Source organism: Tachypleus tridentatus, chromosome 9 (genome assembly GCF_004210375.1).
Source record: "Tachypleus tridentatus isolate NWPU-2018 chromosome 9, ASM421037v1, whole genome shotgun sequence".
In the NCBI taxonomy this organism is placed as follows: domain Eukaryota; kingdom Metazoa; phylum Arthropoda; class Merostomata; order Xiphosura; family Limulidae; genus Tachypleus; species Tachypleus tridentatus.
This window is the reverse complement of record NC_134833.1, coordinates 162,084,895-162,106,078: the sequence shown is the minus strand read 5'-3', so window position 1 is coordinate 162,106,078 and position 21,184 is coordinate 162,084,895. Positions and strand designations below refer to the sequence as shown.

At 31.8% G+C, this 21,184-nt stretch overlaps 1 protein-coding gene across 4 annotated transcripts; it reads left to right on the top strand.

The window, feature by feature from the left end:
• Positions 1–2,298: 2,298 nt before the first annotated feature.
• Positions 2,299–20,182, top strand: LOC143226830 (proteinase inhibitor-like). 4 transcript variants are annotated; one of them, XM_076458303.1, is made up of 4 exons: positions 2,299–2,545; positions 2,836–3,006; positions 18,767–18,943; positions 19,993–20,182. In XM_076458303.1, exons 1-4 carry the CDS (start codon positions 2,485–2,487, stop codon positions 20,001–20,003), a joined length of 420 nt encoding a protein of 139 aa, XP_076314418.1. In that variant the 5' UTR covers positions 2,299–2,484; the 3' UTR covers positions 20,004–20,182. The 4 variants fall into 4 exon arrangements, 3 of the variants coding, with proteins under 3 accessions (XP_076314418.1, XP_076314419.1, XP_076314420.1); XM_076458304.1 differs by having other exon boundaries at positions 2,393–2,545; positions 18,767–18,952; XR_013014762.1 differs by having other exon boundaries at positions 2,482–2,496; positions 18,767–18,952.
• The last annotated feature ends 1,002 nt before the right edge of the window (positions 20,183–21,184 follow it).

Below are 21,184 nucleotides of genomic sequence, written 5' to 3'. Positions count from 1 at the left end.
GATATCAAGTAACACATTATTGTTGACATCAAGTAGTACTTTATTGTTGATACCAAGTGATACATTATTGTTGATATGAAGTAATACATTATTGTTGATATGAAGTAGTACATTATTGTTGATACCAAGTGATACATTATTGTTGATATGAAGTAATACATTATTGTTGATATCAAGTAACACATTATTGTTGATATCAAGTAATACATTATTGTTGACATCAAGTAATACATTGTTGTTGATATGAAGTAGAATATTACACCATGTAACAAAAGTTTTACTTTTTCTTGTTCCTGGACAGAAAGTGTTATTTCCCAATTGCTTATGTCTAAAGTACATTTAAAAGACCTACTTTTTTCTTGAAACTTTGCTTTAGTGATCTGGGTAATGAAATTTGTAAATTTACCAGAACATTCCAGGTACATTTAGAGAATTTACTCGAACTTACAAGAATCTTCAAGAACTTTCTAGAATGTTATAGAAACCTCAAAGCTCCATAATGGGAATAAGTGTCCGTCTCTTCCCCTGGATCATTCAGTGCACCTCAGAGAGGAATACAACAGCATCAAGACCTTGCTAGAAGTATGATGAGTATGGTTGGAAGGTTATCAGAGTCTTCAGAATGTTGGCATTCCTGATGGGTCTCCAAGGAGTCTTTACCAAGGTTCCTTGTTATCTTGGCCTTTGGGACAGCAGGGACACCACAGCACATTACAACATGAAGCACTGGTCAAAATAGACCGAATTCTCTGTGGGGAGGCCCAGTGTCAACTGTGATCCACTAGTGGACCTCCAGAAGGTGTTGTTTTTACCACTGCACATAAAATTAGGTCTCATGAAACAATTTGTCACAGCCTTCATGTATCTTCGATACTTCTTCCCTGAGCTATCTGAGACAAAGGTCAAAGCTGGTGTCTTCGTTGGACCACAAATAAAGAAGATCCTGGAGTGCACAGAATTTCCCAAAATGCTCAGTAGGGAGGAAAAAAAAGAATGGGGCAGCTTTGTCGCACTGGTTTGGGACTTCTTGGGCAACCATAAGGCCAAAAATTATGTGGAACTGGTTGAGGCTATGGTGAAGAACTACGATAAAATGGGCTGCAGGATGTCCCTGAAAGTCCATATCCTTGACGTTCATCTTGATAAATTCAAGGAGAACATGGGAGCATACTCAGAGGAGCAAGGCGGGCGCTTTCACCAAGATATACTGGACTTTTAACGCCGCTACCAAGGAGCGTATAACGAAAACATGATGGGAGATGAAATTTGGGGGCTGATATGTGAAAGTGATTTACATTACAGTCGCAAATCTCGAAAAACTACTCACTTCTAAACATTTTTGTATAACTTTAGTATAAATACATGTAAATCTTGATTCATACGTTGTTTTATTCAGACTTGATGTAAATAAAAATGTGCAAGTTTGCCCGTTTTTACATATAAAATAGGTTAATTTCTAAATTTCATTATCCAGGTCACAAAAGCAAAGTTTGAAGGGAATAATGGTCATTTTCTGTACTTTTACAACACAAACAGTTAAGAAATAACACATACTATCCAGGAACAAAATGTGTGTTACATCGTGTTATTTAAGTCAAAGTATTTCCACAACAAATTTTAGGAACATTATATTAGATTAATAACGCTAAGAAAATATTGTTTTCATATATTTATTATCAATCGAAAATGATGCGAAATGCATTTTACGTGTCTTACTCGAAATATTCCTCATACAGTTTTGTTTGTTTTGAATTTCGTGCAGAGAAAGAAACCTTCACGAATATATAAAACAATAATTTCTTATGATTTATAAACGATTTCATTTCTTTCTTTCTTTAGGCGGAATATTACATAATGGCCTCTGTGTACTTTAGTATTAACAGGCATCAAACCATGAATTTTACAGTTATAAGACCTCACGCTGAATATATCGCTGAATGAATAGATGACTAACTGACTGATTTATCTGAGTTTATTTCAACCTTGTTACGTGTTACATTAACAACTGTAACTATCTTATTCTAGTAACAACCACAACAAAATAAATCAATACCTTTATTTTTACAATATATATAAATTGTTATTAAAGGAAAATTCATTCTAACTCAGTTCTATTTTGTGTTGTCATGACGAATAAAAATTATGTTTACTTATCTCATTAGTTCTACATTTTCTTAAAGAAAGCGTTTAAATAAATATAAAAACAAGAGAGGCCTAAAACACGTGATAAAATTAACTTTGTAACTTCTATTGTCTATAACTCAATAGCTTAAGTGAAACCAGTCAGTAAAACTTGTAAAAATGGAAGTCCTGCTTTCTTCAGACGATAAGTAACCTCATAAGGTCACGTGACTGTTACTTTCTATTTGTTATCAAGGTGTTTCTGGGAAGCATCGTGTTCGTTACTGATAAATTTAATACAAAAGACAGCCACCAAGAATAAACAGCTATTTCATGTCCATCAGTTGAGACAAACGAACAAAAATGTTTGGAAAGGTGATTTTGTTTCTTTTGTTGACGTCACTTAGCTTCTCACTAGCCACAGGTATAGTTCTCTTTTGTTACGTCTTCTGTAAGATTCATTTCTGTTATAACCGTAAAACAATACAATTATTAATTATTTTAAAGTTTCATACTCTTGAATAACACTGAAAAATAACTGTATTCCAGGATTTCCGAAATGTGAAATTTGAAAACATTAATCAATATTAGGGTTAAGTGTCATAAGTACAAATGCTTGTCATGAAACAATTATTATACTAAGTGACTGCCCACCTAAAGTTTATCAAACGTAATCTATACAGTAATAACAGAGATTGCTTGATACCGTCACAGATCGTGGTAAAGACTGCAAATCTCCACCTGATTCAGGACGTTGTAAGGCCTATTTACCTAGGTATTACCATGATACATACAGCCACCAGTGCAGGATATTTATTTATGGTGGTTGTGGCGGGAATAGAAACCGATACAAAACAATAGCAGACTGCTTGACCGCTTGTTCAGGTTTGTTTAATACAGTTTCCTTTCATTTTGTTCTGTATAAACATTTTGCATTTCGAGGTATTTATACTGTAGTATATTGAACGTGAATATATATATATTACAGTTACTAAAACACTACTTGCTAAAACTGTGGAAACTTAAAAACGTTCAACGTACACAACATGTATATTTATAACACTAACATCAGACCAACAACTCTAGGTACATTCATGTAGTTGGAATACCAATAATATACATATTGATTCTGTAACACGGAAGATGGAAGTTTCCCGGAAATACGTAACATGATGCACTACAAAAAGCTGATACATTGTTCTGTCTAATTTCCTTATTTGATGTATCTAAACAAACACGTGTTCAGTAGATTTATAAAGGAACATATCATTCCTTTTGATAGATTATTTTAGATTTCTAATAGTAGACAATATGAAACTAACTTAGAGTTTATTTATTTTTTTATATTACATCGTTTGTCTTGGGAATAAAAGAAGTAACAGGCAGTGACAAACTTAGTTGTCTAATAACCTACAAGTGATATGTTGTTAGTCAATAAACTATAGGTTATATATCATTTTCTAATAAACTAGAGCTTATATATCGTTATCTAATAACCTAGATGTTATATTTTATTATCTAATAACCTACAGGTTATATATCGTTATCCGATAATCGACAATATATGTATAATTATCCAGTGAGCCACGGGTGATATACAGCTATCCAGTAAACCACATTATATACCGTTATTCGGTAAACTACAGATTATGTTTTGTTATCCAATAAGCTACAGATTATATTTTGTTATCTAGTAAGCTACAGATTATATTTTGTTATCTAGTATGCTACAGATTATATTTTGTTATCCATTAAGCTACAGATTATATGTTGTTATCCAATAAGCTACATATTATATTTTGTTGTCCAATAAGCTACGGATTATATTTTGTTATTCAGTAAGCTGCAGATTATATTTTGTTATCTAGTATGCTACAGATTATATTTTGTTATCCATTAAGCTACAGATTATATTTTGTTATCCAATAAGCTACAAATTATATTTTGTTGTCCAGTATGCTACAGATTATATTTTGTTATCCAATAAGCTACGGATTATATTTTGTTATTCAGTAAGCTGCAGATTATATTTTGTTATCTAGTATGCTACAGATTATATTTTGTTATCCAACAAGCTACAGATTATATTTTGTTATTCAGTTAGCTGCAGATTATATTTTGTTATTCAGTAACCTGCAGATTATATTTTGTTATCCAGTAAGCTACAGATTATATTTGTTATCCAGTAAGCTACAGATTATATTTGTTATCCAGTAAGCTACAGATTATATTTGTTATTCAGTAAGCTACAGATTATATTTTGTTATCCAGTAAGCTACAGATTATATTTGTTATCTAGTAAGCTACAGATTATATTTGTTATCTAGTAAGCTACAGATTATATTTGTTATCTAGTATGCTACATATTATATTTGTTATTCAGTAAGCTACAGATTATATTTCTTATCCAGTATGCTACAGATTATATTTTGTTATCCATTAAGCTACAGGTTATATTTGTTATCCAGTATACTACAGATTATATTTTGTTATCCAGTAAGCTACAGATTATATTTTGTTATCCAATAAGCTGCAGATTATATTTTGTTCTCCAGTATGCTACAGCTTCTATTTTGTTATTCAGTAAGCTGCAGATTATATTTTGTTCTCCAGTATGCTACAGATTATATTTTGTTATCCATTAAGCCATAGATTGTATTTTGTTATCCATAAAGCTAAAGATTATATTTTATTGTTCAGTATGCTACATATTATATTTTGTTATCCAATAAGCTACAGATTATATATTGTTATCCCGTAAGCTACAGATTATATTTTATTGTTCAGTATGCTAAAGATTATACTTTATTGTTCAGTATGCAACAGATTATATTTTGTTATCCAATAAGCTACAGATTATATATTGTTATCCAGTAAGCTACAGATTATATTTTGTTATCCATTAAGTTACAGATTATATTTTGTTATCCAATAAGCTACATATTATATTTTGTTGTCCACTATGCTACAGATTATATTTTGTTATCCAACAAGCTACAGATTATATTTTGTTATTCAGTAAGCTGCAGATTATATTTTGTTATTCAGTAACCTGCAGATTATATTTTATTGTCCAGTATGCTACAGATTATATTTTGTTATTCAGTAAGCTACAGATTATATTTTGTTATCCAGTAAGCTACAGATTATATTTGTTATCCAGTAAGCTACAGATTATATTTGTTATCCAGTAAGCTACATATTATATTTGTTATTCAGTAAGCTACAGATTATATTTTGTTATCCAGTAAGCTACAGATGAAATTTGTTATCTAGTAAGCTACAGATTATATTTGTTATCTAGTAAGCTACATATTATATTTGTTATCCATTAAGCTACAGATTATATTTGTTATCCAGTATGCTACAGATTATATTTTGTTATCCATTAAGCTACAGATTATATTTTGTTATCCAATAAGCTACAGATTATATTTTGTTATCCAATAAGCTACAGATTATATTTTGTTATTCAGTAAGCTGCAGATTATATTTTGTTGTCCAGTATGCTACAGATTATATTTTGTTATCCATTAAGCCATAGATTGTATTTTGTTATCCATTAAGCTACAGATTATATTTTATTGTTCAGTGTGCTACAGATTATATTTTGTTATCCAATAAGCTACAGATTATATATTGTTATCCAGTAAGCTACAGATTATATTTTATTGTTCAGTATGCTACAGATTATACTTTATTGTTCAGTATGCTACAGATTATATTTTGTTATCCAATAAGCTACAGATTATATATTGTTATCCAGTAAGCTACAGATTATATTTTGTTATCCATTAAGCTACAGATTATATTTTGTTATCCAATAAGCTACATATTATATTTTGTTGTCCAGTATGCTACAGATTATATTTTGTTATCCAACAAGCTACAGCTTATATTTTGTTATTCAGTAAGCTGCAGATTATATTTTGTTGTCCAGTATGCTGCAGATTATATTTTGTTATTCAGTAAGCTACAGATTATATTTTGTTATCCAGTAAGCTACAGATTATATTTGTTATCCAGTAAGCTACAGATTATATTTGTTATCCAGTAAGCTACACATTATACTTGTTATCCAGTAAGCTACAGATTATATTTGTTATCCAGTATGCTACAGATTATATTTGTTACCTAGTAAGCTACACATTATATTTGTTACTCAGTAAGCTACACGTTATATTTGTTATTCAGTAAGCTACAGATTATATTTGTTATCCAGTATGCTACAGATTATATTTTGTTATCCATTAAGCTACAGATTATATTTGTTATCCAGTATGCTACAGATTATATTTTGTTATCCAGTAAGCTACAGATTATATTTGTTATCTAGTAAGCTACATATTATATTTGTTATTCAGTAAGCTACAGATTATATTTGTTATCCAGTATGCTACAGATTATATTTTGTTATCCATTAAGCTACAGATTATATTTGTTCTCCAGTATGCTACAGTTTATATTTTGTTATCCATTAAGCTACAGATTATATTTTGTTATCCAAAAAGCTACAGATTATATTTTGTTATCCAAAAAGCTACAGATTATATTTTGTTATACAATAAGCTACAGATTATATTTTGTTATCCAATAAGCTACAGATTCTATTTTGTTATTCAGTAAGCTGCAGATTATATTTTGTTGTCCAGTATGCTACAGATTATATTTTGTTATCCATTAAGCCATAGATTGTATTTTGTTATCCATTAAGCTACAGATTATATTTTATTGTTCAGTATGCTACAGATTATATTTTGTTATCCAGTAAGCTACAGATTATATTTTATTGTTCAGTATGCTATATATTATATTTTGTTGTCCAGTATGCTACAGATTATATTTTGTTATCCAATAAGCTACAGATTGTATTTTGTTATTCAGTAAGCTGCAGATTATATTTTGTTATTCAATAAGCTACAGATTATATTTTGTTATCTAGAGTGCTACAGATTATATTTTGTTATCCATTAAGCTACAGATTATATTTTGTTATCCAATAAGCTACATATTATATTTTGTTGTCCAGTATGCTACAGATTATATTTTGTTATCCAACAAGCTACAGATTATATTTTGTTATTCAGTAAGCTACAGATTATATTTGTTATCCAGTAAGCTACAGATTATATTTGTTATCCAGTAAGCTACATATTATATTTGTTATTCAGTAAGCTACAGATTATATTTTGTTATCCAGTAAGCTACAGATTATATTTGTTATCTAGTAAGATACAGATTATATTTGTTATCTAGTAAGCTACATATTATATTTGTTATTCAGTAAGCTACAGATTATATTTGTTATCCAGTATGCTACAGATTATATTTTGTTATCCATTAAGCTACAGATTATATTTGTTATCCAGTATGCTACAGATTATATTTTGTTATCCAGTAAGCTACAGATTATATTTGTTATCTAGTAAGCTACAGATTATATTTGTTATTCAGTAAGCTACAGATTATATTTGTTATCCAGTATGCTACAGATTATATTTTGTTATCCATTAAGCTACAGATTATATTTGTTATCCAGTATGCTACAGATTATATTTTGTTATCCAGTAAGCTACAGATTATATTTGCTATCTAGTAAGCTACATATTATATTTGTTATTCAGTAAGCTACAGATTATATTTGTTATCCAGTATGCTACAGATTATATTTTGTTATCCATTAAGCTACAGATTATATTTGTTATCCAGTATGCTACAGATTATATTTTGTTATCCATTAAGCTACAGATTATATTTTGTTATCCAATAAGCTACAGATTATATTTTGTTATCCAATAAGCTACAGATTATATTTTGTTATTCAGTAAGCTGCAGATTATATTTTGTTGTCCAGTATGGTACAGATTATATTTTGTTATCCATTAAGCCATAGATTATATTTTGTTATCCCTTAAGCTACAGATTATATTTTGTTATCCATTAAGCTACAGATTATATTTTGTTATCCATTAAGCTACAGATTATATTTTATTGTTTAGTATGCTACAGATTATATTTTGTTATCCAATAAGCTACAGATTATATATTGTTATCCAGTAAGCTACAGATTATATTTTGTTATCCATTAAGCTACAGATTATATTTTGTTATCCAATAAGCTACATATTATATTTTGTTGTCCAGTATGCTACAGATTATATTTTGTTATCCAACAAGCTACAGATTATATTTTGTTATTCAGTAAGCTGCACATTATATTTTGTTATTCAGTAACCTGCAGATTATATTTTGTTGTCCAGTATGCTACAGATTATATTTTGTTATTCAGTAAGCTACAGATTATATTTTGTTATCCAGTAAGCTACAGATTATATTTGTTATCCAGTAAGCTAGAGATTATATTTGTTATCCAGTAAGCTACATATTATATTTGTTATTCAGTAAGCTACAGATTATATTTTGTTATCCAGTAAGCTACAGATTATATTTGTTATCTAGTAAGCTACAGATTATATTTGTTATCTAGTATGCTACAGATTATATTTTGTTATCCATTAAGCTACAGATTATATTTGGTGTCCAGTATGCTACAGATTATATTTTGTTATCCAGTAAGCTACAGATTATATTTTGTTATCCAATAAGCCACAGATTATATTTTGTTATCCAATAAGCTACAGATTATATTTTGTTATCCAATAAGCTACAGATTATATTTTGTTATCCATTAAGTCATAGATTGTATTTTCTTATCCATTAAGCTACAGATTATTTTTTATTGTTCAGTATGCTACAGATTATATTTTGTTATCCAGTAAGCTACAGATTATATTTGTTATCCAGTAAGCTACAAATTATATTTGTTATCCAGTAAGCTACAGATTATATTTGTTATCCAGTAAGCCATAGATTATATTTGTTACTCAGTAAGCTACACATTATATTTGTTATCCAGTAAGCTACAGATTATATTTGTTATCCAGTAAGCTACAGATTATATTTGTTATCCAGTAAGCTACAGATTATATTTGTGATCCAGTAAGCTACACATTATATTTGTTATCCAGTAAGCTACACATTATATTTGTTATCCAGTAAGCTACACATTATATTTGTTACTCAGTAAGCTACACATTATATTTGTTATCCAGTAAGCTACAGATTATATTTGTTATCCAGTATGCTACAGATTATTTTTGTTACTCAGTAAGCTACACATTATATTTGTTACTCAGTAAGCTACACATTATATTTGTTATCCAGTATGCTACACATTATATTTGTTACTCAGTAAGCTACACATTATTTTTGTTATCCAGTAAGCTACATATTTGTTACTCAGTAAGCTACAGATTATATTTGTTATCCAGTAAGCTACACATTATATTTTGTTATCCAGTAAGCTACGCATTATATTTGTTACTCAGTAAGCTACACATTATATTTGTTACTCAGTAAGCTACACATTATACTTGTTATCCAGTAAGCTACAGATTATATTTGTTATCCAGTATGCTACAGATTATATTTGTTACCTAGTAAGCTACACATTATATTTGTTACTCAGTAAGCTACACGTTATATTTGTTATCCAGTAAGCTACACGTTATATTTGTTATCCAGTAAGCTACAGATTATATTTGTTACTCGGTAAGCTACACATTATAGTTGTTATCCATTAAGCTACAGATTATATTTGTTATCCAGTAATCTACAGATTATATTTGTTATCCAGTAAGCTACACATTATATTTGTTATCCAGTAAGCTACACATTATATTTGTTATCCAGTAAGCTACTCATTATATTTGTTATCCAGTAAGCTACAGATTATATTTGTTATCCAGTAAGCTACATATTATATTTTGTTATCCAGTAAGCTACAGATTATATATCTTTTTGGATATAACAGGTTATAAAATTGTTATACATCCACATTTAGTAACCTAAATGTTACACATTGTTATCTATGAAACCACAATTTATATATTTTTATCCGATAAACTACAAGTTATATGTCATTATCCAATAAATTACAGGTTACATGTTATTATCAGATATATTTCACGTTATACATCATTATTAAATAACCTGCAGGTTATATAACGGTCCAATAATTTGTAGGTTATACAACATTATGCAATAACCTGTGGGTTACATGTTGTTATAAAATAAACTACAATTTATATATTGTTTTCTAAAAAAAATCTATGTCATTATCCAATAACCTACTGTTTATATGTCATTTTCCGGTAAACTACAGGTTATAAATTATTATCGTATAATCTACAGTACGTCAGGAATGTTACAAACTGTAAACCTACCTACTTAACAAAACTAATATTTGATTAATATCACAATAACGGCTTGTACCTTGTTCATGGAGACAGAGACCCTTAAACATGTTTGTGGTACATTAAGAGCCTAGAATATTTTGTAGCAAGTAAACCTGGAAAATTAACTTTTTACACACAGCTAGATAACATATAATATTAACGGTTAATGTGTTGATACAATGCTCTTGAACATAAATAGAAAGGCTATATACAACATATAACAGAGACTTGGTACTGCAAATGGTATGTTGAATATGTTCACATAACCGTGTGTACCACATTCTGAATTGTATTCTGTGAACTACAATACACATCTCCAATTACTGTAATCTACTGGGTAGCAAGTGTGTTGTTTTTGATAACTCTTGACAAACATGCTACTAGGGTTCAAACTTAGTGGACAACACTGAAGGTCAGTATATCTCACACTCATATACTTCAGTGTTCCTTTTCGAAAGGGCCCGGCATGGCCTAGCGCGTAAGGCGTGCGACTCGTAATCCGAGGGTCGCGGGTTCGCGCCCGAGTCGCGCTAAATATGCTCGCCCTCTCAGCCGTGGGGGTGTATAATGTGACGGTCAATCCCACTATTCGTTGGTAAAAGAGTAGCCCAAGAGTTGGCGGTGGGTGGTGATGACTAGCTGCCTTCCCTCTAGTCTTACACTGCTAAATTAGGGACGGCTAGCACAGATAGCCCTCGAGTAGCTTTGTGCGAAATTCCCAAACAAACAAACAAACAAAACAAACTTTTCGAAAGGTTGCGACATCCCATGGTTTCTGCTTCTGTGCTGCCATCTACAAAACTCAAATATCCCACATGTGCTTGTCAGACGTCACAATTATTACACGTGTATGTTGAAAATTTGTATTTTTCCAAAGAAAAAAGAAAGTTAATACTTTTGTTCCAAGAAAACTTGTTAGTCTTACCCAACAATTATCTGAACAATGTGGTTCAAGAGAGGGAAAAACAAAGCATTGTTGAACAATAGTTTATCAAGAGTTGAAAACATATCTTACCTGGACATAATATCGTATTATAGAGGCCTGTAATCTGAAAACGTAACCATCTCTTGTTTTCATCTTCTGATTAAAGTGAGGGAAACTAGTTTGCAGTTTTCACTACCTACTTTACCATAACTAACAAAACAGTGTGCAGTTTTCACTACCTACTTTACCATAACTAACAAAACAGTTTGCAGTTTTCACTACCTACTTTACAATAACTAACAAATCAGTGCGCAGTTTTCACTACCTATTTTACTATAACTAACAAATCAGTGTGCAGTTTTCACTACCTACTTTACTATAACTAACAAATCAGTGTGCAGTTTTCACTACCTATTTTATCATAACTAACAAAACAGTGTGCAGTTTTCACTACCTACTTTACTATAACTAACAAATCAGTGTGCAGTTTTCACTACCTACTTTACTCTTACTAACAAATCAGTGTGCAGTTTTCACTACCTACTTTACCATAACTAACAAAACAGTGTGCAGTTTTCACTACCTACTTTACTATAACTAACAAATCAGTGTGCAGTTTTCACTACCTACTTTACTATAACTAACAAATCAGTGTGCAGTTTTTACTACCTACTTTACTATAATTAACAAAACAATGTGCAGTTTTCACTACCTACTTTACTAAAACTAGCAAACAGTGGTTTTGTGCGTCACTGTTAAAGTTTCAAAATACCTGAAATTCTGACTTTACTACAACTTATGTTCCATTATTTTCTGACTGTACTACAACTTATGTATCCATTACGTTCTGACTGTACTACAACTTATGTATCCATTAAGTTCTGACTGTACTACAACTTATGTATCCACTAAGTTCTGACTGTACTACAACTTATGTTTTCACTAAGTTCTGACTATACTACAAGGTGTGTATCCACTAAGTTCTGACTATACTACAAGTTATGTATCCACTAAGTTCTTACTATACTACAACTTATGTATCCACTAAGTTCTGACTATACTACAACTTATGTATCCACTAAGTTCTGACTATACTACAACTTATGTATCCACTAAGTTCTGACTATACTACAACTTATGTATCCACTAAGTTCTGACTATACTACAACTTATGTATCCACTAAGTTCTGACTATACTACAAGTTATGTATCAACTAAGTTCTGACTATACTACAACTTATGTATCCACTACGTTCTGACTATACTACAATTTATGTATCCACTAAGTTCTGACTATACTACAAGTTATGTATCCATTAAGTTCTGACTATACTACAAGGTGTGTACCTACTGAGTTCTAACTATACTACAAGTTATGTATCTACTAAGTTCTGACTATACTACAAGATATGTATCCATTAAGTTCTGACTATACTACAACTTATGTATCCATTAAGTTCTGACTATATTACAAGGTGTGTACCTACAATGTTCTGATTATAATATACTTTCTGTATTTACTACGTCCTGACTATAATACAAAGAGTATATCCACTAATATCTGACTGTACTAGAAGATGTATATCCACTAAGTTCTGACTGTACTAGAAGATGTATATCCACTAAGTTTTGACTGTACTAGAAGATGTATATCCACTAAGTTCTGACTGTACTAGAAGATGTATATCCACTAAGTTTTGACTGTACTAGAAGATGTATATCAACTAAGTTCTGACTGTACTAGAAGATGTATATCCACTAAGTCCTGACTGTACTAGAAGATGTATATCCACTAAGTTCTGACTGTACTAGAAGATGTATATCCACTAAGTTTTGACTGTACTAGAAGATGTATATCCACTAAGTTTTGACTGTACTAGAAGATGTATATCCACTAAGTTTTGACTGTACTAGAAGATGTATATCCACTAAGTTCTGACTGTACTAGAAGATGTATATCCACTAAGTTTTGACTGTACTAGAATATGTATATCCACTAAGTTCTGACTGTACTAGAAGATGTATATCCACTAAGTTCTGACTGTACTAGAAGATGTATATCCACTAAGTTTTGACTGTACTAGAAGATGTATATCCACTAAGTTCTGACTGTACTAGAAGATGTATATCCACTAAGTTTTGACTGTACTAGAATATGTATATCCACTAAGTTCTGACTGTACTAGAAGATGTATATCCACTAAGTTCTGACTGTACTAGAAGATGTATATCCACTTAAGTTCTTAACATTGTTCACAGAAATATTTCTACACAATAATGAAACTCTGGTGTGTAAGGAGGTTTCCATTGTATTTTAAAACAGTGTAAGAACTGTAGATAACTTAGAAACTAATAATTGTTAGAAGTAAAGAGATAGGTCTGAGAATATTGCGGTCCTTAGATCTTAGTCAGTAAACTACAGGGAAGGCAGCTAGTCAGTAGTACCCACTGCCAATAAGGTAGATACTCTTGCCTGATCCAGAACTGAAAATTGATCATAATTCCTCTAGTGCATTCACGAAGTGTGGAGTGATAAGGGCTAGCGAATCAAACCACTAGCCACGTCAGGGTTGGTTCAGTAAGATGATTATATTGGGTGAGTTGATAAGGGTGGATACAGAATGAACGTGTGGGACTTTTATACACTGTTACTAAGCTGGGTCCTGTATGGACGAACTCCGTTGAATGATGGCACGGATTCTTTTTGGACTGTAATCTCTTCGTCGAGAGCTGTGGTTTCACTGAAATGTGTCAATGAAAGCGATATTTAAGTCCATACAAATCATGATAAACAGGACTATTATTATAAAAAGTCCAGACCTGTTCTAGAAGATACCTAAAGAGACTGCTCTTCAAACCAGTTTTGAACAAATATAGAATGGAAGATTTCTACTATAGAAGGTAATGCTTGTATTTACTTCCTGTGGTATGACATCAGAAACGTGTTTAATTGCTTGACGGTCCAGAATTTGTTCTTGTTGAAGGAAGTTGGAAGCAGCAGAGAAACACGCTATGTGACTACATGCGTTACGAGGTTAAATGCAAATCCTTTAAGTATATAAAACTAGAGGTGAATTTAGTCCTCAGGATGTTCCTGTTAACTGACAGGGAATATATTCGGGAGGTGATTTTCTGGTTAACAGTTGACATCCGAGTCTTCCAGATTAGATGTTTGTCGAAAACAATAAGAAGACATTTGATTACACTAAAAACGATGGGTGGGTACATGGTCGTATTGTACGTTAAATAGGAATATATTGTGACGAAATATTAATAATACATAGGACAAGAATGTACGTATCTGGTCTAGGGGACAATAACATAAGAACCTATTGACTGTGATTGTATTTACTGTAACACGTGATTGTATTTACTGTAACACAGATGAAGTAATAGTGCAGAGAATATTTGGGCAATCCTTCATGTAACAGTAACACTCGAATGATCCTTTTATCTTACTTTGAAGAAACTGGTTTGTAGTGTAGAATTAACCGACTGTTTATAGTATAAAATTAACGGAGTGGTTCATGCTATAAAATTTCCATGGTATTGAACTATTGTTTTGTCCACCTAGTGGCTCAGTGATCACTCCTTAGGTATGTAATTATGAAACCGGATTCTGATACCTAAGGTGGGAATTGCCTTGATATATTATTGTGTAGTCTTTTCTTTCAATCAAAAGAAATCACTACTACAGTTGTAATAAACAGAATTAAACAACTTATTCATACTTCGGAATATCGATTTGATTTCTATGTACAGTCTTGTTTTGCTGGTTTTTGAATCTCGCGCAAAGCTACACGAGAGCTATCTGTGCTAGCCGTCCCTAATTTAGCAGTGTAAGACTAGATGGAAGCCAGCTAATCATCACCACCCACCGCCAACTCTTGGACTACTCTTTTATCAACGAATAGTGGGATTGACCGTAGAATTATAACGCCCCCACGGCTGAAAGGGCGAGCATGTTTGACGCGACGGGGATGCGAACCCGCGACCCTCAGATTACGAGTCGCACGCCTTAACGCGCTTGGCCATGCCGGGCCTGTACAGTCTTAACTGACTGGTTCACTAATCTAGTTGCAACAATAAATCACTTTATAATTATTCCACGAGAACTGTCTCTGCTGGTAAGGCTTAACTAACCTTGGATTCATCACGACTTTTCTTCTTGTAAGTAAACAAATGTTTAAACAGGATTTGTTGGCGTCAGCATTTTCCCTCTCTGGTTCACGTTCGAATCTTGTCAAGGCCACCTAACGTAATATATAAATATCTTGAGAAACGAGACACACAGTAAGCTCATCAGGTCACCAGTATGTATTTGTTTTTTCGTACTCAAGAACAGAGCTACACAATGGGCTATTTATTCTGTGCACATTGTAAGTGTAAAAATATTATTTTACCTTATAATTCTTGAAACCTGCAAACGATATAAACAGAAATGTTGAGAATTGTGGAAGGGAAAACCTGTAATCCAACCTTTCATCAGACTAAAGGACAACAAAAAATAACTTTTCACAACATAACAAACCATATAGAAATAAGGAACCGTTTATATAGTCGAATTTATCCAACTCTTGAAATTCTGCCTATTACCCATATGCCCCTGAAATGTATTTTACACAACTGATTAACAACACTTCCCATAACTACATTTTGTTTAATTGTAACAGAAATCAGATTACTGCACGATAACATTTTGAACACGACTCAGGTTTTATGTTTTCAATATTTAAAGAAAGGGAAGAAAAAGAAAGAAAGAAAAATGTACAACAGATAGACAGACAAACTAAAAATAATAAAAACTGAGAATACATTTTACTATTTCGGATTCTGTATTGTCTGACCATGAAACAGAGTGTGATTACAGCAGGGTTTTTCCCTAGTGAGGTAAATTACCACATTGTTAGCGGAGAGAAACTTCCTATATAAGAGTTAACGTCACCACGGGTAAGTATCCACAATCCAAATGTCTCGAAAAGTATTGTTGTTCGTTGTTGGGATTTTGTTGTACGTCGCAGTTACTGCAGGTAAGTTTGGTAATTCTTTGGGACTGATTTGTTTTCAATTTCACGCAAAGCTACAGGAGGGCTATCTGCGCTGACCGTCGCCAATTTAAAAGCGTAAGACTAAAGGAAGGGCAGCTACTCAGCACCACCAACCGCCAAAAGTTGGGCTACTCTTTTATCAATGAATAGTGGAATTGACCGTCACATCATAACGTTGCAACAGCATACAGAGCGAGCATGTTTGGTGTGACAGGGATTCGAACCCACGACCTACATATTACGAGTCGAATGTCTCAAGCACCTGGCCTTGACAGGTTCCAATTCTTTAGGAAAACATGTAAACAAGCTAATTATATATATTTATATATATATATATATATCTGTGTGTGTGTATGTATCTTTCTATCATGTCACGATTTTAGTTCGTAATCTTTACTGTAGATCAAAGTAGTTAATCTAGATAATATTCGAATCGAACCAATCTCTTCTTTTTCTGCGGAAATTACGTAATATCCTTCCTCCCATATCCACTGGTTTTTATATCTACCAATCACGTATAGTTTCATTTTGAAAAGTTAATTGTTTTAAAGTACGGATCATTTTCATTTATAACTATAACTACTTTTCACTCAATAAGCAGATACTTTAAAAATTAGAAAGATTGAAAGTAATCAGCTTGTTCATGTACAGGAACTATTTTGTTCTGCCCTACTATTGTCTTATGGTAATCAGCTTGTTCATGTACAGGAACTATTTTGTTCTGCCCTACTATTGTCTTACGGTAATCATTTTGTTCATGTACAGGAACTATTTTGTTCTGCCCTACTATTGTCTTATGGTAATCAGCTTGTTCATGTACAGGAACTATTTTGTTCTGCTCTACTATTGTCTCATGGTAATCAGCTTGTTCATGTACAGGAACTATTTTGTTCTGCTCTACTATTGTCTTATGGTAATCAGCTTGTTCATGTGCAGGAACTATTTTGTTCTGCTCTACTATTGTCTTATGGTAATCAGCTTGTTCATGTGCAGGAACTATTTTGTTCTGCTCTACTATTGTCTTATGGTAATCAACTTGTTCATGTACAGGAACTATTTTGTTCTGCTCTACTATTGTTTTACGGTAATCAGCTTGTTCATGTACAGGAACTATTTTGTTCTGCTCTACTATTGTCTTATGGTAATCAGCTTGTTCATGTACAGGAACTATTTTGTTCTGCTCTACTATTGTCTTATGCTCGACATGGCCAGGTGAGTTAAGGCGTGCGACTCGTAATCTGAGGGTCGCGGGTTCGAATCTCGGTAGCACCAAACATACTCGCCCTTTCAGCCATGGGGGCGTGATAATGTGACGGTCAATCCCACTATTCATTGGTAGAAGAGTAGCCGAAAATTGGCGATAGGTGGTGATGACTAGCTACCTTCCACTGCTACCTTCTTACACTGCTAAATTAGGGACGGCTAGCGCAGATAGCCCTCAAGTAGCTTTGTGCGAAATTCAAAACAAACAAACAAGTGTGAAGACGACACATGCTTTCAGAAAGTAGTACTATATATATCATCTTAACGTTTAGATAGATCAGGGTAAATAAATTAATGTATAATTTGATAAAAAAGACATATAATGTTAGATGTAAGGTAAAAAAAATAGTATAAAATTAAATAAATTCTAAGGTTTAAGTGTGAAGTTTATTGGAAATATCAAGTTATATTTGACAGTAACTTTAACATGTTCACATGATACTAACGGACTAATTCTCTACTTTTAATTAGTTTCTGTATTTTAAAATTATATCTTATAAAGATTACGCTATGGTAATTCTATTTGTAATCACAAAAGGTACTAAAATGCTTCAGTCTCAAACGAAAACAATAAAATCTGTACCCATAAAATACATAATAAATATATACTTTTGTTGTAAACATAACGTTTTCTAAACATTGTAACTTTATCTGTCTACAATATTCCATTTTTAGCCACTTTCTGGTTTGGAGTGCTAAGAGACATCTTATGAGCACAATGAACTAAACAGCAAACTACTGACATTGCCGGGTTTTTTAATTTGAGCACGCAAACCACCTAAAGGTGTTGCTATTACTTAAATAGTGGGATTCACTATAACATTTATAACGCACAAACAGCTAAAAATGCGAAACGTATTTGGTTATAAGGTGTCTCGGAACCAAGAACAGTGAATCTCGTTGGGACAGATTAACCATTATGCCCCAAATGAAATGTTTTCTTCTTTTATTACAATTTAAATACCCTAGTAATTATTGGGCAATAAACAGTACAATATTTTTTTTTCACATTAAGACATAAATATATTTTATATTAAAATAACACTAGTATCTTTAGATATACCTCTAGTGGTGAGAAATACAATCAAGGTATAAATTTTTTCTTTTTGTAGCAAAAGGACCCTTTCTGGACTGTACATCACCTCCAGTAACAGGTCCATGTCGTGCAGAATTTAAACGTTACAATTATAATACAAGAACCAAACAATGTGAACCATTTATATACGGTGGTTGTAAAGGGAATGGAAACCGGTACAAATCTGAACAGGATTGTTTGGATGCTTGTTCAGGTTTCTAAAGTAGGCTTACAATTTAAGTTTCAATAAAGATCCTAATTATTTCAAATTTAAAATTATACACAGAAAATCAGTAACAAATGTAATAATCATGTAATTAAGATTATTTATACAAAATTATTATTATTAATTATTCTATCACTTTCCTAAACCAAGTTAGAAACCAAGTTTAGAAGTGAAGAACACGAATTATATTAGGACTAAATTAATAATATAGAAAATTAGTTTTCATATTATAAGGTAGACAGTTCATCAAAATATAATCTGTGTTGAAGGATGAATACGTGAAATATTGTTCATAATAGTGAACAGTATTTTATTAATACAATAAACTACACGTACTCAACAGTGTACAAACACGTGATTGTTAACACCAAGTTCTGATGATATCAAGTAGTATATTACGGTTAAAACAAAATAAATTATTGTTAATACAAAGATAGTACATTATTATTAATTATACTTAGTACAAGTTGTTAATACAAACTGGTGGATTACTGTATTATAATAAATTTACCACAAAGTAACACTTTGTACGTTACAGTTACAAACTACAATAACAATTAATACATGTTTGTCCATTCATGCACAACCTTAGCTGTTATTACTTGGTTATTTACTCAGCTCGTAGCATGTGAAAAACAACCTCAGTTTGGAATATATGAACATATTTTGACCAAGAGTGCAGTACACTACTGTCAATACCAAGTAATGTATCATCGTTACACAAAGTATTGCATTACAGTTAACATCAAGAACATGTTTTTCACCAGTATTACATTATTATTAGGAACACATGGTGCATTACTGTTAAACTCATTGAGTGAAACAATAAAAAACGTTCGTTTGTTTACAATTTTGAGTTAAGATAATTTTGTTTGTTATTGTATTGTATTATTGAATTAATTTATAAAGATATGAACTGTTTAGTATTTAAAACCTAAATAATATCATATAAAGATTCTATAAATATATTTGTTACATATGAACACTGACAACCATGAACGAAACGACCCTAACCAACATCTACTTTCATGTTTCAGGTTCACGTTAGGCCTTACGTCCCTAGACGAAGACGCTTCACGGACTCTGTGATAACCACGATACTTTATATTTTCAAATATTGTTGTTATGTGTGTTTCTACATATACGTGTTCAATACCTTCACTTCTCTCTATTCTTATAATAAAAATATATAAAGGAAACCAATAAATATCTGTATTTCTGAATTAATCTTTGTTTTACTGGTATATCATTTAATATCGTGAATAATTTGTTGTGCCACAATAACGTTCAGAATTATTCTATTAGGAACATTTTGGGAGAAACTAAACCTATCCACGTATCATTTGTCGACATATGAATTACATTGTCTTCCTTATTTCTGAATTTAATGTAATTAATTCAATTAAAAATAATACATTTGTTATAGTTTTATCTTGTATTTGTTTGTAACACTGTTCAAAATAGAAACGTTTGTTCTTCACTCTAATAATTAGACAAGCATCATAAAATATTCTTCATACTTTCAAATGTGGTTGTGTTATAAAAGTAACAATCAGTACCTGAGCATGTTTCAAATTATTCTTGGTAACAAAATTATAGAGTAAAAATAAATAATTAATTAAATGCAAACTCAAGTGATCCCAGTACAGGTATTAGTGGATAAATACTTTGTGTGTAGTTTTATATGTAACTGTAATAGAACATCAACAAGTTTATAGTGAACTAACACTAACAACAAACACGTTTCTCTGTTTGTTTTATTGTCTGAAGACATTGAAATAAGACGAATGTCATAAGTAATGAAGAATAATCTGGATTGATTATAGCCGTTAGATAAACTTACGTGTCAACATACGACAATAGATAACGAAGTAGATCACGTGCTTCTGGACAGCCATGACATCATAGTTCCAGTGTAACAACATAATATTTATCATCATCTTTGTTTGTTTTTTGGAATTTCGCACAAAGCTACTCGAGGGCTATCTGTGCTAGCCGTCCCTAATTTAGCAGTGTAAGACTAGATGAAAGGCAGCTAGTCATCACCACCCACCGCCAACTCTTGGGCTACTCTTTTACCAACGAATAGTGGGATTAACCGTGACATTATACGCCCCCACGGCTAGGAGGGCAAACATGTTTAGCACGACGCGGGCGCGAACCCGCGACCCTCGGATTACGAGTCGCACGCCTTACGCGCTTGGCCATGCCGAGTCATTATCATCATCT

What these genes read in the sequence shown, in the direction of transcription:
- LOC143226830 (XM_076458303.1), top strand. Translation starts at nt 2,485, where the DNA reads ATGTTTGGAAAGGTGATTTTGTTTCTTTTGTTGACGTCACTTAGCTTC. An exon ending in TAGCTTCTCACTAGCCACAG is followed by an intron (nt 2,546 to 2,835) that starts GTATAGTTCTCT and finishes ATACCGTCACAG; the next exon opens with ATCGTGGTAAAGACTGCAAA. An exon ending in CTGCTTGACCGCTTGTTCAG is followed by an intron (nt 3,007 to 18,766) that starts GTTTGTTTAATA and finishes TTCTTTTTGTAG; the next exon opens with CAAAAGGACCCTTTCTGGAC.